At 41.0% G+C, this 16,882-nt stretch overlaps 1 protein-coding gene across 3 annotated transcripts in view; it reads left to right on the top strand.

Annotated features, from left to right (window-relative positions):
* LOC109630572 (uncharacterized) overlaps nucleotides 1–16,882 on the top strand; it is a 36,411-nt gene that overhangs the window by 497 nt on the left and 19,032 nt on the right. Inside the window, exons 1-5 of one of the 3 annotated variants that reach the window (XM_069527180.1) lie at nucleotides 10,372–10,947; nucleotides 11,516–11,581; nucleotides 12,003–12,107; nucleotides 13,775–13,879; nucleotides 15,552–15,656. In XM_069527180.1, coding sequence (XP_069383281.1) covers nucleotides 11,556–11,581; nucleotides 12,003–12,107; nucleotides 13,775–13,879; nucleotides 15,552–15,656 — 341 coding nt within the window. In that variant the 5' untranslated portion in view covers nucleotides 10,372–10,947; nucleotides 11,516–11,555. Of the gene's footprint in view, nucleotides 1–10,371; nucleotides 10,948–11,515; nucleotides 11,582–12,002; nucleotides 12,108–13,774; nucleotides 13,880–15,551; nucleotides 15,657–16,882 lie in introns of those variants that run through there. The other 2 variants (XM_069527181.1, XM_069527182.1) reach the window with 2 other exon arrangements.

The following is a 16,882-nucleotide window of genomic DNA, read 5'->3' as shown; positions in this document are numbered from 1 at the left end:
CCCATAAACACATGTAACAGGTATTGGATTTCAGCCAGCATGCAGTTGTCAGCTTACTGTCAACTCATGTCAGAGAAGCTCCACAGGGAAACACTCAGCACTTGCTGAATGTTGGAATTTGTTTCCAACACTATCTTTTAAGCTGGGTCACATTTGATCTGCAAATTCCAATGCTTTGTTTTAAAAATGTCCGTGTGTTTCAAGTGTGGAAATATTTGTTACAAAAATGCAATACTCTTTTTAAAATGATTTTTTTCCAAACACTTTGTACAATTTGTTGAAAGAATCCACCAGATACGGGTTGATTTACATTTTCTGATACAGCTCTCAGTACTATTACTATTCTGTAATGGATGCCAAGTCACTGTCCTCAGCATAAACTGTATGTAAAGATGGATGATGAGTGTGAGAGAGTGTCACAATCGCCACCTGGTGGTGCACAGCTAACAAATCCCAACTCCATGTTAGTGGATGGGACATGGACAAAATTAAAGACTGAATACTCATTAAATACATTTTTCTGAAAGGTTATTTAATGCTATAAAAACTTTGTGATTGACAGCTGAGACGCACTTGTGATTGTTTGAGCACATTTATCGACGGGACCTCGATACTGCAGCTCCATCCCCCAAATGCACAAGATGGAGGTTAGTTGGATAATTGGAGGAAGTGTGGATTGGTCGTCCAAGTTTAAATACAGTCTCTGGTCCTCAGGGGGGGTGGCTGTCATGTAAGGGTATTTCAAGAAAAGAAAACATGAGTGTTGTGCTGTGCAGTGGCTGTTTGAACATTTTCTAGTCGACTAAAATGTGTATCCTTCAAGTCAGACAGTCATACTTTTGACAGTTGCATGCTGGTTGTATGAGAACCTGCCAGTTTTAACTCACAAAGATGAAGTCACTACAATGCTAGTGAGGGTTTACTGAGAGTTGTTGCACTGAACATGTTATTGCCTGTTGGTTCTGATGTGTTTCTAAGACACAAACGCTCCAATGCTTCTGAAATCTTTCTCATCTGCTGTGTCAGTCACAAACCAAACTTTCTGGAGATGATTACAGGAGATTGTTGGTTCGTGCGGGCTCGAGGAAGAGACGAGACAAAATGCAAATGTGGCCTGCTTTGTACACCACACCCAGTTTGCTCTCTGATCTCACATGTGTGCAGGTTTGTGGCTGAGACACTTTGGCATTGTGCTCATTTGTGGTCTGTGTGTGTGCCTTTGCGAATTATACTCTGAATTCTGGAAAATTCAAGCAGAAGGAGTCAGATTGTTAGTGTTTCACAGAGGCTGGAGAGGTTTATCTTTTTCTTTTGGATTATAAATTCAGTCTAACTGGTTTTATTTTATTTATTTAACTTGTATTCGATATTTCTGCACTATGTATATATTTTTTAAAGCAATGTTCTGTTATATACGTTTGCAGCAGGATTCTGAATTGCTGTTGTGCTAATGTGACCGCCTGTACTTTGTCTGGTTTATTAACAGGGGAAACAATGGAATAATTGTGATCATACTCACACGCACAATACAGGTGTACAGGCATGCACACACATATGAAAACATTCATCCATCATTTTGACAATCACTTTCTGGACACACAAACACACACCAATGCTAATGTTAGACACTTACACTGTGTTTTCACAAGATTGTAATGGATGAGTCCATTAGTGTTAAGTAGCAGGCTTGGCTATTTTTCACGCCCCCACTTGGCTAAAAGTGGACCGATCTTCATACAATATGCAGAGCTTTCAACACAGTCATCACTTCACACCATGAAAACACGTTCACACACTCTGCACACACTGGCGCATCTCATCCTCTCATTCTGCCAGCTCGGACATATCAGTCTTTTCATATAACATGATTTAATGAAATAGTGCACAGATGTCTACTGTTTATAATCTCAATAAAAACTGTAAAATACAATTCAGACGTATTAAAAAAAAGGGAAAAAATAAGTGGAAATATTTTCCTACTACAAACAAATGACATTTACTTTCAACATCTGAGTGCTGAATTAGAGTAGGTGCTGACAGTGATGCAGTCATCTGAGAAAGTGTTAGAATGAGTGTATATCGAGTGCATGAGAGTGTGCACGTGTTGGCACTTGCATGTCTGCCTGTAACCTAATCATATGTCCAGCGATGGGAAAACAAAGATATGCGTGTGAGCATGTGTAGGTGGGAATTTGTGTATTTTGGGACTTTTTCAGTGTAATTGTGGGCAGATCTGATTATTTATCCAGTCTATATTTCATTAAGGGTCCTTCAGGCCTGCTGAAGACATATGGATGAGGTTTAGGATGGGAGGAAAAGGACACAGGGGAAGAAGGGGGATAAAAGAGGAGAGTGAGAGAAAAGAAGGAATGTCAGCAGTTTTTTGAGCTTTCTTTCTGTCCTTCCTTTTCCTTATTTCACCCCCCTTTCTTCTTTTCCTCCCTAATAACTGCAGCTAAGCCTGTTTCAGCTGTTAATGGTTATTGGAGATTATGAGGCGCTGCTTGGCTGCTAGTTTGTGTATTTACACTCACTATTAGGCTTCAACTGATAAGGAAAAGAAAAGCAATAACCAAGAGGGATTGGGACTAGTCTGTATAATAGTGGATAATGACAGCCAGCGGACAAATTACTTGATTAGCTGTGAGGAGCAGAAACAGATTGAAGGATAAAGGAGGGGAACAGAAGGAAAGAAAGGACATATTTTGATTGTCTTTTTTGTGTGTGTTCACAAAGTCACGTTTTTATAACCAGAATTTTTGTTTCAATTTTAAAAACTGTTTAAAGTGGCAATTTATAAGACACATTGCTAATAATGAATGCACAATTAACATTTTTATGCTAATGTTTATATTTGGATCTGATGACTTTATTTTAATGATAAACCAAAATCTTCAAAACTCCAGATTTAGCCCATGGGAAAACGCAGCAGGAGATCCTCTTGAGGATTCACTGTAAATGTTTCAGTGTATTGATGGAGATGATGATTTCAAACATGTGACAGATGCAAAAACAAAGAACACAAATATCTCAGGATTAAAAAAAGAAGCCAAAACGTAAAACATGTCAAGAGAGCTTTAAGGGCAGACACCAGTCTTGATATGCTGTAAACAAAAAGACTATTGTCTATGTAATATGTTACATCAAGTTTCTGCCCGCTGCACCACCCCTCAACCGAACAATTCGTGTAACAACAATCATAACAATAACATGAACGTGTCTGAGTGAAGAATCTCCTGCTGTGACGTCATATGTGAAAGGCAAACTGCAGAGAAAGTCCAGACCCAGTTCTGCTGACATTCTCTGGAGTTCATGCCTGGAAATGGCTCAAATGTTTTCCCATCCAACCTAAAACATGTTTCCCTACAACTAATGTCCAGTATCAGAATACAAATTTAGATGAACAAATTACTAGTGGACTGTGATGCGTGCAAGCTAATTCAGGCAGATAACTGAAGCTGGCTGGTCTACATATGATTTGTCTCCCTCTCCACAACCATCTCTCATACACAGCCTTCTATTTCCCATCCTCTTGCCCAATGTCAGCCGGTATTGGCTCCAGCCCCATTCAATAAAGGATAAGCTGTATAGATAATAGATGGATTCATGGATATTTTCCGTCCCTCCCTTTGCCTGTCAATGCCTCAGAGACACAGCCTTCTGGTTTCAGCCCCACCAGCACCCCAGCATCCACCTGCAGCATCCATCAAAATAAAACATGCAGATTCAGGAAATGATATGTTAGCTTTTTGGAAATAAGTGGCCATAAATTTCTGGAAGACAAGGTGAAAAACATTCCAGGAGCTCATAATTCTGTTTGGTATGCATCCTCTCTGTATGGGTGGAGTGGCTGGGTAAGATAAAGACTCTAGAAGAGAGTTAGAGAAGGCAAAGTGTAAAGGTGACTGGAGGGTGAGGAGGGACGGATGGGAGACACTGAGGTGAAGGAAGAAGGAAAGTCAGACAGCTATACGGATGTGATCTCTCTGAGGGTGAGCTAAACTACTTTTTGCCACTGGAGGGGTCAGAGTTCAGAGTGTGGCCTTTAGGGAAATGATCATACACCATGTTCTCATGAATCATCATGGCAACCAATAAGTGGGTGTAGGTGTGTGTGTGGAACTCCCATATGTGCTTATTAGTGTGTTTGCTTGTGACAGTATTTGTGTGTATGTGAGTTTGTGTCCAGTTTCATACTGATGAATGAAAATCACTTTGCTTTTTAGTTCAGAGGTTAAATTCTTCCACTGGAAACATTTAGTCACTCTAACCCTTTTCAGGCACCTGGACACACACACACACACACACACACACACACACACACACTTTCAGCTTTCTCTCGCTTCAAGTAAGAAGATGTATTACCGTGGTGTAAACTCTGTTTTGGATTATTATTTATGTAAAATAACACTTCTTGTGAATGTGGGTAAATGCATCCCTGAGCAGCTTATATGGGTCAAGTTGATGTTTCCACCATGAGTCTCTGTGGAATGTCAGGTGGATGTGCTGTCTGATTCCTGCACCTCACAATGAGGGCCTCTGTTTCTGAATCTTCATATCATCATATATCAGTCTACACACACACACACACACACACACACACACACTGATGGCCGGTCGTCTTTCACTGCTGGCGATGGGGCAGAGAGAGCAGTCAGAGAGAGGGGTGGGGGTGTTGCTAGCTGGTGGTGAAAGAGATACAAGAAAGGTATAATTAACAAGCATGAGAGAAAAAACAGACGGAGAGGTTATTACCATGAGTAGGAAGGTACGAGACAGAGCAGACAGAAAGAGAGGGGAGGGTGAGAGATGGGAGCTGAGATATCAGGTAATTATACTTTTGCCTAAACGGAACTTCTCTCATCAGTCACCCACACTCTGACTGTCGTGATCTCTTGTTTTCCTCACTCTCTCCTTTACAAACTGTACATCCACCTCTGCTGCAGAATACGTGCCAAACGTACTATTTAGTTCCTTTATAACGATTAATTCCTCAAATCAACCATCCATCCATCATTGATATAGCTTATCCTTTGAGGGTAGTGGGGGGAGCCGATCCCTGCTGACATTGTGGCAAGAGGCAGGGAACCCCCTGAACAAGTCGCCAGTCACATTCACAATTGAGAGTCCACTCAAATCATCAGAACTTCAAAGTGCCTATTCCACCTACCCAGATATATATGTAGGTTGCATTCTTCATTAAAGTACAACAAACCCTCCCACAGAAAACAGAAACTACCTTTTGTGGCTGAGTTTTTACAAATGGGTTCAAAGTTTTTATCCCCCAAAAAAGAGGGAAACTCTTACTCTCTCCTCGGTTCCTCTCCAGTGAGCACAGGTTGCACCTGATGCTGATGAACTTGGAGCGAGCTAAAGTTGAATCTTCTCCTCTTTAATCCCGGGTCATTCATCACTCTTAATCCTTTAAACCCTCTCTCACCTCAGAGTCAGGGCCGGAGCAGTAAAATATCACACAACACCATATTTCACAGCACAACCTGGGGTCCGGCCCTCTGATAAGCTTAGTGCTGTCAGCATCTTGGCAGTGAAACTGTCCAGGTAGTTTGTGCTGCAAATGACTCAGCATCAAAGTACAAATCACTTGTGTGAACACTTTTGTAGAGAAAGTCAAAATATATTTTTTTCTTCCCCTGAAACTATGTGGGACATGCTGCTACCTGGTTAGTGATGGAGAATATTTCAACGAGCTATCTTTACTGCAGCGGAGGGAAGTAGTAAAGCACAAATGCTTTGTTACTTTTTCAGGTATCAGTATTTCACTTGCGTATTTATTTCTCTGACAACTTTCTCCTCCTCACATTTTCAAACAGGCTTGTTACTTTTATTTAAGATCATTGATCTCCGCCTTCTCAACATCAAGATAGATTTTAACCTAAACCAAGATCATAGCTTTTTCTTGAGTATTCAAATTGAGACAGTCCTGTTTGTTTCTAAACTATCCCAGCTGTGTGCATTTGGATCATTAATTTTCTTCGAGAGGTGCTGGGTCACCTGTTGCTTGATCCGAGCTTCCTACATCACAATCTTTGTAAAGATGATTATAACCATGAGCAATGACTAAAGATAAATATATTGAATAAGTCGTCAAATAAACTTCTACCAGACTAGATAAAGGAATCTTTCTTCTTCTACTACTACAAGCAGTGACATTGTCAACAAGCATTGTGATTGGTTAGATGTGCACATGTTGAATGTGAAACTTTCTGAAAAAATCGACATGGGTCAGAAAAATAAAAGCTGCAATATCTCTCAGTGAAATTCTGTAGCAGATGTGAAAGCTTGCGAATTAATTGCATGGAAATGTGTCAAGTTTGCATAGGCCTTCACTCAAAATCTTTTTAATGATGCAGTTGAGTCATTATGGATCTTCTCAATGTCTTTGGAATCAACAACTACTTTCAACCCCTACACACATAAAAACTGTAAAAACTAACAATTCACCCTTTCTCAAAAACGATGATGCATCACATTTTAATTCTAAAGAACTTACTCACTCATCCAGCTTGAGTGAGTGGTGTATCTTCAGCCTTTGGTGTAATTTTCCCACACTCTGCTGAGCTAAGCTTGACCACAGAAGGATTCTGGTCTTTTTGTCTGTGTTTATGGCTTTGTGTTTTAGCATCCAATGTGTGTATCAGCAGGGAACCACGTCCATATGTGTGCTGTGTCTCCGTCTCATTAACCAAACTTATCCACTGGAGGGAACGTTTTACAAAAGACGAAAGAGAGGTAGAGCAGAGAGAAAAAGAGATGGAAAAAGAAGAAAGAAAGAAGAGGAGAGAAAGGGATGAAAAAGTACAGAGTAAAATTAAATTGGAGGGATTTTAGCAACATGTTATTTCCAACATTGTGTTTTTAAAGACCATTACTGTTAACTATATCCATAGCCTGTCTAGAAAAATGGATGTAGACGCCAGGTCTGGAGAGTGAAACCATCAGCAAATGCCTGAATCTGTATTCTCTCAAATGACCAGCAGAGGGCGACTCCTGGGGTTGCAAAAAAAGTTTATGGTCTCAGGCACTAGTGTCAGGTCTTCTTCTATACAGCATGAAGTTTATTTTGTAAATCATAAACAAATTTAGAGTAAAAAAAGATGATAAATCTTGGTATGCATCCAAATATGTTGTTCTGATTTTAAAAAAAACAAGAAAAACAAGCTGCCACTGGCCCAAATACTAATCTCCAGTGGGAGACACAACGGATCAAAACGCTTTGACTTACACAGTTCTTGTGAGCGTACTACACGAATAGTCAGGCAATCATCACCCGTCATTAGGATTCATCACAGAGAAAACATTAATGTACAAAATGAGCTTGATGGGCTTTTGTACTCTGGTTTAAACACAACATAAGTCTATTGTTCTTTTCTTCTGTGAATTTACTGATGTGTTACGCGTGTGTTTGCATTTTCTGGATGGTAACAGATACTCACGCATGTTACACAGAAGTGAACACAGAAGTAACAATTTGTCTTTCTCTCTCTCACTCTGGCGTTCTCTTCTTATTCTTCCATACCAGGGATCTGTAATCATGTAGATAATGTAGAGTGTGAAAGATGTGGCACAGGGGTGTCTTGTCATTAGAAATAACCGCAGATTATGTGAGCATTGTGGACTTCAACCCAATTCAGGTCACTTTCATATCCACGTGGTTCGGACCGGATCTTTTCAGTTTAGTCCGCACCAAACAAGCAGGTCTGAGAGGTGCCTCCAATCACCAATGGACCAAATTTTGGTGTGGCACACTGAAAACTGTTTTGGATGATGAATAGGGAAGAATGTGATTGAACTGCCAACCTAAGGTTGGCTCTGACTCCTAACTCCTGAGCCACAACCACCTCTAACTAACTGGATGAAATTTAAAAAATGTAGGACATGAAACATTGTTTAGACCTTCAGGTGTGAAAATGCTCTAAAAGTCACTATTTCCTGACCTGCTGCGTTAGTTTTGACCAGTCACTTTTTCATCGTTGCTCTTTAGTGACGTTAATGGACATGTACTGCAAAATTATTGTTGGTAGGCAGAAGATACAGAAGAAAGGAGGGTGAAGGACGAGCATGAGGAGGTGAATCAGGTTGTATTTGTAGTGAGGGTTCAGTGAACTGCATGGGTAATGAAAAAACATGGCACAGAGCAGTGAACAGGTGCTGACCACGTGTTCAGTGTAAAGGCAGTGACACACACACACACACACACACACACACACACACACACACACACACACACACACACACACACACACAGTCAATGCCTGCCCCATGCACTCACTCCTGGACAAAACACAGCGCAGGTCTGCAGGGTCATGTGTGTCTGTTATTTTGTATGTTTGCATTGTGTGTATGTGGATCTCACAACTCAGCGATGCGTGACAGAGTGAGATCGAGGAGGTTCTAAATTCCTACATTTCTATGGGGAGTCTTCCCAGTTATTTACCCTGCTTGCTGTGCGCTTTTATTCTGAAAGCCACACACAGACTCAAGATACTACACACACACACACACACACACACACACACACACACACACACACACACACACACACACACACACACACACACACACACACACACACACACACACCTGGTCTGGAAACAGCTATATGTGAGATAATGGATGTGTCTTCATTTTAGGGTCAGTGGCGATGTGTCCCACCTTAAGAGCAGTGACACCTGGACCCATCACTGTGAGACATGCAGGGAAACATACACAGAAACACACATGAACAATGAGAGGGTAAAATGTGATTAGTACTGGAGCTGGGATGTCGGCTCTGTTTTGTTCAGTCAATGACATCTGTCCTGGGTTATTCAATCACTGCTGAACACCTCTATGTGCAGGTGTGAACAAGTTTGGATGCATTTGAAATCGGATCACCACTGGTTGCTGGACACATTCACACTGTATGAGACACATTCTAATGACTGGTGTGAACTTGTGAACCTACGTGTATAGCAGTCCACTTGTGATCAGATCACACAAGACCAATGTTAAATGACCATTGATAATTCTTGATCTACTGACTAATTCAATATTTGTCTGTCTGTCTGTGGAACACATACCTTGAGAAAATAGGATGCACTACTGGAATGTGTGTTGTTGAGGGACCAGGGAAGTCTGATTTGGACATTTTACTTCCTTCAATTCTATTAAAAATGGGTTAGGGTTATAAATAAACTGGCGACCAACTTTTGTTTTTTTGCTGCAATGCTTTATACTGAGCAGAATAACAGAGCTGAAGATTGTGTTGGTTGCTTCACAGACCTCAGAAACTGAAATGTCATATAAAAATTAAGTTCAGTAAATCATTCAAACTTATATATAAAACTCACAAGTGAACAGTGATAAAGCATTGAATCATTTTATGAAAAACATTTACTATAAATCATTCAATGCAGATAAACCAGGTAGGATGATCGAAGTCTGCACCATAGACTATGAAAAGCTCTGCACACAACGTCCAGCACATAAACAATAAAGAGACAGTATATTGTAGAACTGTTTCAGGGGGACTCACCAATGCCCAGGAATAAACAGGCAGGTTCATATGTAGTTACACTTTTTTAGTCAAGGACACACTAAGATTATTTTACCTGAGGAGGCAACTGAGTAGTAAATAATTGAAGCAACTTGGAGTATGAGATAATATGTAATATATTAAGTGCTCCATCCAGTGGCTGAGTTAAATCATATTTTCTTTATCTGCCTTCCTGCCCGTTGTGCTGCCCGACCTTTGATGGTTTCACCAGTGGTCCTTATCAGCTGTGTATTTAGTTTGTTTTCCTCAGTTCTCTGTCTGTTAAACTCTTTAGTTTTCTCTGAGAATACCAGCATTCTTCCTTATTCTTTCTGAGTGTAATACCCAGTTTGTCATTTGATACCTCTGCCTGATCTGACTGTCTATACGTGTGTCTTAACTGACTGTTGTTGAATATAGTCTTGCACTTGAGTCCTTATTTGTTACCAGTCTTTACATTGAGGAGGATGTAAGCCTAGTTTATGCTTCTGCGTCACGTCGACGCCGTACCTACGCCGTTGCTCTGCAATTCACCGCCATGCCGCTAGGGGGGGGTGTGGCTGTCTGTTTGTGTGGTTATAGCCGAATCCTCGCTTTTTCTTCCGTAAAGTAAACAACAGTAAACAATGGCGACCGAGGTGGAGCAGCTGTATTTGGAGTTGGAGCTCATCAATATTGAAGAACAAATGCTTATATTGCAAATGTTGAAGCGCGGGCGACAGAGAGGACGTTTGCAGAGGTGGTTTGTACCACGAGGAAGAAAGACCGGAAAAACAGCTGCCGGAACTTACGTTCTGAGCGGACCAATCACAGCGCTTGCGGTCCGCGTCAAAGGATTTTTTGGAGGTGCGCGTCAGGCTACGGCGTAGGGGTCTGCGCTTCAACATTTGCAATATAAGCATTTGTTCTTCATTTTTGATGAGCTCCAACAACAAAAACAGCTGCTCCACCTCGGTCACCATTGTTTACTGTTGTTTACTTTACGGAAGAAAAAGCGAGGATTCGGCTATAACCACACAAACACACCGCTACACCCCCTAGCGGCATGGCGGTGAATTGCAGAGCAACGCGTTCCCTCGACGCAGAACTTCGAATGCTCAACGACCTACGGCGTAGGTACGGCGTAGACGTGACGCAGAAGCATAAACTAGGCTTACGCCGTAGCTAGTCGACGTGACGCAGAAGCATAAACTAGGCTTCAGGCTAGAAGAAGCACTAGCTTCTAGCTACGGCGTCGACGTGACGCAGAAGCATAAACTAGGCTTAAGGAAGACGTCCATGCTATGACGCAAAACTAAAGTGAAAGTCCGCTTGTCTGCTCAGTCAGGAAAGAGACACCTCGTGAAACCTGCATTACAACAACAGCTGTGGGAATTACATTGGATTGAAGAAATGTATCTTTGACTGTAGCGGTAAGATTGATACCATCTACTTTATCAAATTCATACTTTTTTTCTAATTCAATCATTTTGCCATGTCTGAGTATGTGCTGACACAAGGCCTCTTGCCTTTTAAAGTATTAAATAACCATAGAAAAATATTTAAATCCAGCGGAAAATATCTTATTTATTAATATAATGATGTTAGTTGCTACTTTATGCAAGCGCTTGAGGCAATATCTGACTACGATTCAGAACAGACGAATCCTTCGCCTTCAAATCTTTTTAGTGCCAGGTCCCTCAGAGAAAAGTAAGTGGAACAAATGATTTGCTTTTTTTGCCACTAGACCTTCATCAGGCTTGATGTAAGACGGTGCAGGAGGTTTTATTTCCATAGTATCTGGCTATAAAAGTGGGTTGTCAAGGTGCACAACAAGATAAAGGTCCATACACTTTATATATTTGATTTGAGTAATTATTAACCTCTAACTTTGAAATCCCGAGGCTCATAGTTTTTACTCAGATTTTCTTGATATAAATACCACAGGAACTGAAGGACTATTTGTCAGTGACATTCTACCATTTGCTGACTTGTTTTCAGGGAGATTGTGGCTAAAACCAACAGCTACAAGGGACAGGCAATGTTCCCATCACCTGAGAAGTACATGTAAGTACAATTAATAATTAACTTCACACTGAATACCATTGAAATGTGACACAGTAAAATATTAAAGCAAGACAATGTATTGGTTTTACCTTAAAGTCGAACCAATAATAAATAACAACTTGAATTTATATAGATCAAATCTCTGTACTGCAATGTGTTTTGACACTGTAGTAAATATGCATAGTGACTGCCCTGGCTATTACACCTAAATTTTGCAGTTGGCTAATCTGTGTTAAAATCATCCTTCACTCAGAAATGTGCTTATTCCTACTTCACTTGAATGTCTGAGCTTGACTCTGAAGAGTGACGTACACTGGTGCATTTACATTGACTATAATTGACATATTGGAGCGCTCAATAATTTTGAAGATGTCTGTTAATGTTTGACATTGTAAAGACACTTCTTCTGTTTGTGTTCAAGGTCTCCTGACAAAGAAGGATCTGTCTCTCCTGAACCCAGCCATGTTTCTGTGAAAAGTGACAGCTCCATGGACAAAATTATAAACTTCAGTGACAAACAACAAAGGTGAGATCATTTTGGTAATGCCAGGGCTTTGGTACAGATAGATTGGATAAGACCCCAAGACTTTGGTGACCGCTTTATTGTTTCCTTACATCTCCCTTTCTGTCTGTCCCTTTTCAAACCAAAGCTGTGTACAATTCTTATGTAGTATGGATGGTAAGTATAACACAGTCAAGCCTTTTATATAGCTCCACATCAGTCCCAGTTAACCAAGGTGTGCCGCAAGGCTCAGTGCAGGGCCCCCTTCTTTTCACCATCTACATACTCCCGCTTGGTTGTATCTATCCTTTCAACATGGCCTTCATATCAACTCCTGTACAGAGGACACCCAGCTCCATCTAAGCACTCATCCATCCACTCAGCCTCCCCCAGTCACTAGTCAGTTGCCTGCACGACATTAAAATCTGGATGACATCAAACCTTCTCAAACTGAACAGTAACAACACTGAGCTCATGGTTGTGGCCCTCAAGACTCTGCTCCAGAAGGTTGGACACCTCCTACTCTACATTGACGACTGCTCCCATCTCCCCATCCCCTGAGGTTTGGAACCTGGGTGTCATTCTTGACTCCACCCTCTCCTTCCAAACCCACATCAAATCTGTCTCCAAATCCGACTTCTTTCACCTCATAAACATCTCCAGAGTCTGGTCTTCATTCCCCGACTCCAGGACAGAAACCCTCCCTCATGCCTTCATCATCCCCCGCCTGGATTACTGTAATGGGGTCCTGTCTGCTCTACCAGACAACATCCTAAACAGACTTCAATATGTACAGAACTCTGCTGCCAGGGTTCTCACCCGCACTAAGCCCTGGCAGCACATCACCCTTACTCTTATTCAACTTCACTGTCTCCTGATAAAAGCATTCTTAATTAAAGCTCTGTAGTATGTAATGCATTTAATGATATGGAAGGCATCTTTGGGTCTCTTGAAAGGCGCTATATAAATGCAAGCTATCATCATTATTATTATTATTATAACTAAAACATAGTAGTGTGGATGTAGCCTGAGCCAAGATAGGAAAAACAATGGGCTTCATGCAAGAAAAATGTATTGTTTTCCCTAAATTTCTCTTACATTTGATTGTATGGTTAGTTCGTACAAACAGATTTAACAAACTTCTAACTCTGCTCTGACAAATATAGTGTATATAGTGTTTATATTGTAGCCTATATACAACTTGCACAGAGTATGCATCGCCCCTCTGATGCTTTTCATTGTTTTATCTTCAACGTCACAAAAATACAACTATTCATCATATTTGTAAAATATCCTGTAACATTACTTTGCCTTGTCAGATGATGTGGTTTTTTGTCTTCTCAGGTTGCTGCTTCCTTTTCTGTCAGCTTGTAAACAAATGCACATGTGCACTGCTGTGAATGGAGAGGTTCAAACTGTAACTGTATTTACAACAGTGAATTACACCTCCCAGCTGTAGGAGGCTTGAGTGAAGTAGAGAGCAATTCTTCCATTGTGTTGAAGTCATCCTTCACTCAGGAATGTGTTTTGCTTATTGCTACTTCACTTGAATGTCTGAGCTTGACTCTGAAGAGTGACGTACACTGGTGCATATGCATTGACTATAATTGAAATATTGGAGCTGCAAATAATTTTGAAGATGTCTGTTAATGTTTGACATTGTAAAGACACTTCTTCTATTTGTGTTCAAGGTCTCCTGACAAAGAAAGATCTGTCTCTCCTGAACCCAGCCATGTTTCTGTGAAAAGTGACAGCTCCATGGACAAAATTATAAACTTCAGTGACAAACAACAAAGGTGAGATCATTTTGGTAATGCCAGGGCTTTGGTACAGATAGATTGGATAAGACCCCAAGACTTTGGTGACCGCTTTATTGTTTCCTTACATCTCCCTTTCTGTCTGTCCTTTTTCAAACCAAAGCTGTGTACAATTCTTATGTAGTATGGATGGTAAGTATAACACAGTCAAGCCTTTTATATAGCTCCACATCAGTCCCAGTTAACCAAGGTGTGCCGCAAGGCTCAGTGCAGGGCCCCCTTCTTTTCACCATCTACATACTCCCGCTTGGTTGTATCTATCCTTTCAACATGGCCTAAATTTCAACTCCTATGCCAAGGACACCCAGCTCCATTTAAGCACTCATCCATCCGCTCAGCTCCCCTCCGGTCACTAGTCAGTTGCCTGCACGACATTTAAATCTGGTTGACATCAAACCTTCTCAAACTGAACAGTAACAACACTGAGCTCATGGTTGTGGCCCTCAAGACTCTGCTCCAGAAGGTTGGAGACCTCCTACTCTACATTGACGGCTGCTCCCATCTTCCCATCCCCTGAGGTTTGCAACCTGTGTGTCATTCTTGACTCCACCCTCTCCTTCCAAACCCACATCAAATCTGTCTCCAAATCCGTCTTCTTTCACCTCAAAAACATCTCCAGAGTCTGGTCTTCACTCCCTGACTCCAGGACAGAAACCCTCCCTCATGCCTTCATCATCCCCCGCCTGGATTACTGTAATGGGGTCCTGTCTGCTCTACCAGACAACATCCTAAACAGACTTCAATATGTACAGAACTCTGCTGCCAGGGTTCTCACCCGCACTAAGCCCTGGCAGCACATCACCCTTACTCTTATTCAACTTCACTGTCTCCTGATAAAAGCATTCTTAATTAAAGCTCTGTAGTATGTAATGCATTTAATGATATGGAAGGCATCTTTGGGTCTCTTGAAAGGCGCTATATAAATGCAAGCTATCATCATTATTATTATTATTATTATAACTAAAACATAGTAGTGTGGATGTAGCCTGAGCCAAGATAGGAAAAACAATGGGCTTCATGCAAGAAAAATGTATTGTTTTCCCTAAATTTCTCTTACATTTGATTGTATGGTTAGTTCGTACAAACAGATTTAACAAACTTCTAACTCTGCTCTGACAAATATAGTGTATATAGTGTTTATATTGTAGCCTATATACAACTTGCACAGAGTATGCATCGCCCCTCTGATGCTTTTCATTGTTTTATCTTCAACGTCCCAACAAATACAACTATTCATCATATTTGTAAAATATCCTGTAACATTACTTTGCCTTGTCAGATGATGTGGTTTTTTGTCTTCTCAGGTTGCTGCTTCCTTTTCTGTCAGCTTGTAAACAAATGCACATGTGCACTGCTGTGAATGGAGAGGTTCAAACTGTAACTGTATTTACAACAGTGAATTACACCTCCCAGCTGTAGGAGGCTTGAGTGAAGTAGAGAGCAATTCTTCCATTGTGTTGAAGTCATCCTTCACTCAGGAATGTGTTTTGCTTATTGCTACTTCACTTGAATGTCTGAGCTTGACTCTGAAGAGTGACGTACACTGGTGCATATGCATTGACTATAATTGAAATATTGGAGCTGCAAATAATTTTGAAGATGTCTGTTAATGTTTGACATTGTAAAGACACTTCTTCTATTTGTGTTCAAGGTCTCCTGACAAAGAAAGATCTGTCTCTCCTGAACCCAGCCATGTTTCTGTGAAAAGTGACAGCTCCATGGACAAAATTATAAACTTCAGTGACAAACAACAAAGGTGAGATCATTTTGGTAATGCCAGGGCTTTGGTACAGATAGATTGGATAAGACCCCAAGACTTTGGTGACCGCTTTATTGTTTCCTTACATCTCCCTTTCTGTCTGTCCTTTTTCAAACCAAAGCTGTGTACAATTCTTATGTAGTATGGATGGTAAGTATAACACAGTCAAGCCTTTTATATAGCTCCACATCAGTCCCAGTTAACCAAGGTGTGCCGCAAGGCTCAGTGCAGGGCCCCCTTCTTTTCACCATCTACATACTCCCGCTTGGTTGTATCTATCCTTTCAACATGGCCTAAATTTCAACTCCTATGCCAAGGACACCCAGCTCCATTTAAGCACTCATCCATCCGCTCAGCTCCCCTCCAGTCACTAGTCAGTTGCCTGCACGACATTTAAATCTGGTTGACATCAAACCTTCTCAAACTGAACAGTAACAACACTGAGCTCATGGTTGTGGCCCTCAAGACTCTGCTCCAGAAGGTTGGAGACCTCCTACTCTACATTGACGGCTGCTCCCATCTTCCCATCCCCTGAGGTTTGCAACCTGTGTGTCATTCTTGACTCCACCCTCTCCTTCCAAACCCACATCAAATCTGTCTCCAAATCCGTCTTCTTTCACCTCAAAAACATCTCCAGAGTCTGGTCTTCACTCCCTGACTCCAGGACAGAAACCCTCCCTCATGCCTTCATCATCCCCCGCCTGGATTACTGTAATGGGGTCCTGTCTGCTCTACCAGACAACATCCTAAACAGACTTCAATATGTACAGAACTCTGCTGCCAGGGTTCTCACCCGCACTAAGCCCTGGCAGCACATCACCCTTACTCTTATTCAACTTCACTGTCTCCTGATAAAAGCATTCTTAATTAAAGCTCTGTAGTATGTAATGCATTTAATGATATGGAAGGCATCTTTGGGTCTCTTGAAAGGCGCTATATAAATGCAAGCTATCATCATTATTATTATTATTATTATAACTAAAACATAGTAGTGTGGATGTAGCCTGAGCCAAGATAGGAAAAACAATGGGCTTCATGCAAGAAAAATGTATTGTTTTCCCTAAATTTCTCTTACATTTGATTGTATGGTTAGTTCGTACAAACAGATTTAACAAACTTCTAACTCTGCTCTGACAAATATAGTGTATATAGTGTTTATATTGTAGCCTATATACAACTTGCACAGAGTATGCATCGCCCCTCTGATGCTTTTCATTGTTTTA

Source organism: Paralichthys olivaceus, chromosome 6, assembly GCF_024713975.1.
Source record: "Paralichthys olivaceus isolate ysfri-2021 chromosome 6, ASM2471397v2, whole genome shotgun sequence".
Taxonomy (NCBI): Eukaryota; Metazoa; Chordata; class Actinopteri; order Pleuronectiformes; family Paralichthyidae; genus Paralichthys; species Paralichthys olivaceus.
The sequence above is the reverse complement of the archived record's forward strand: the minus strand, read 5'-3'. Positions and strand labels throughout refer to the sequence as shown.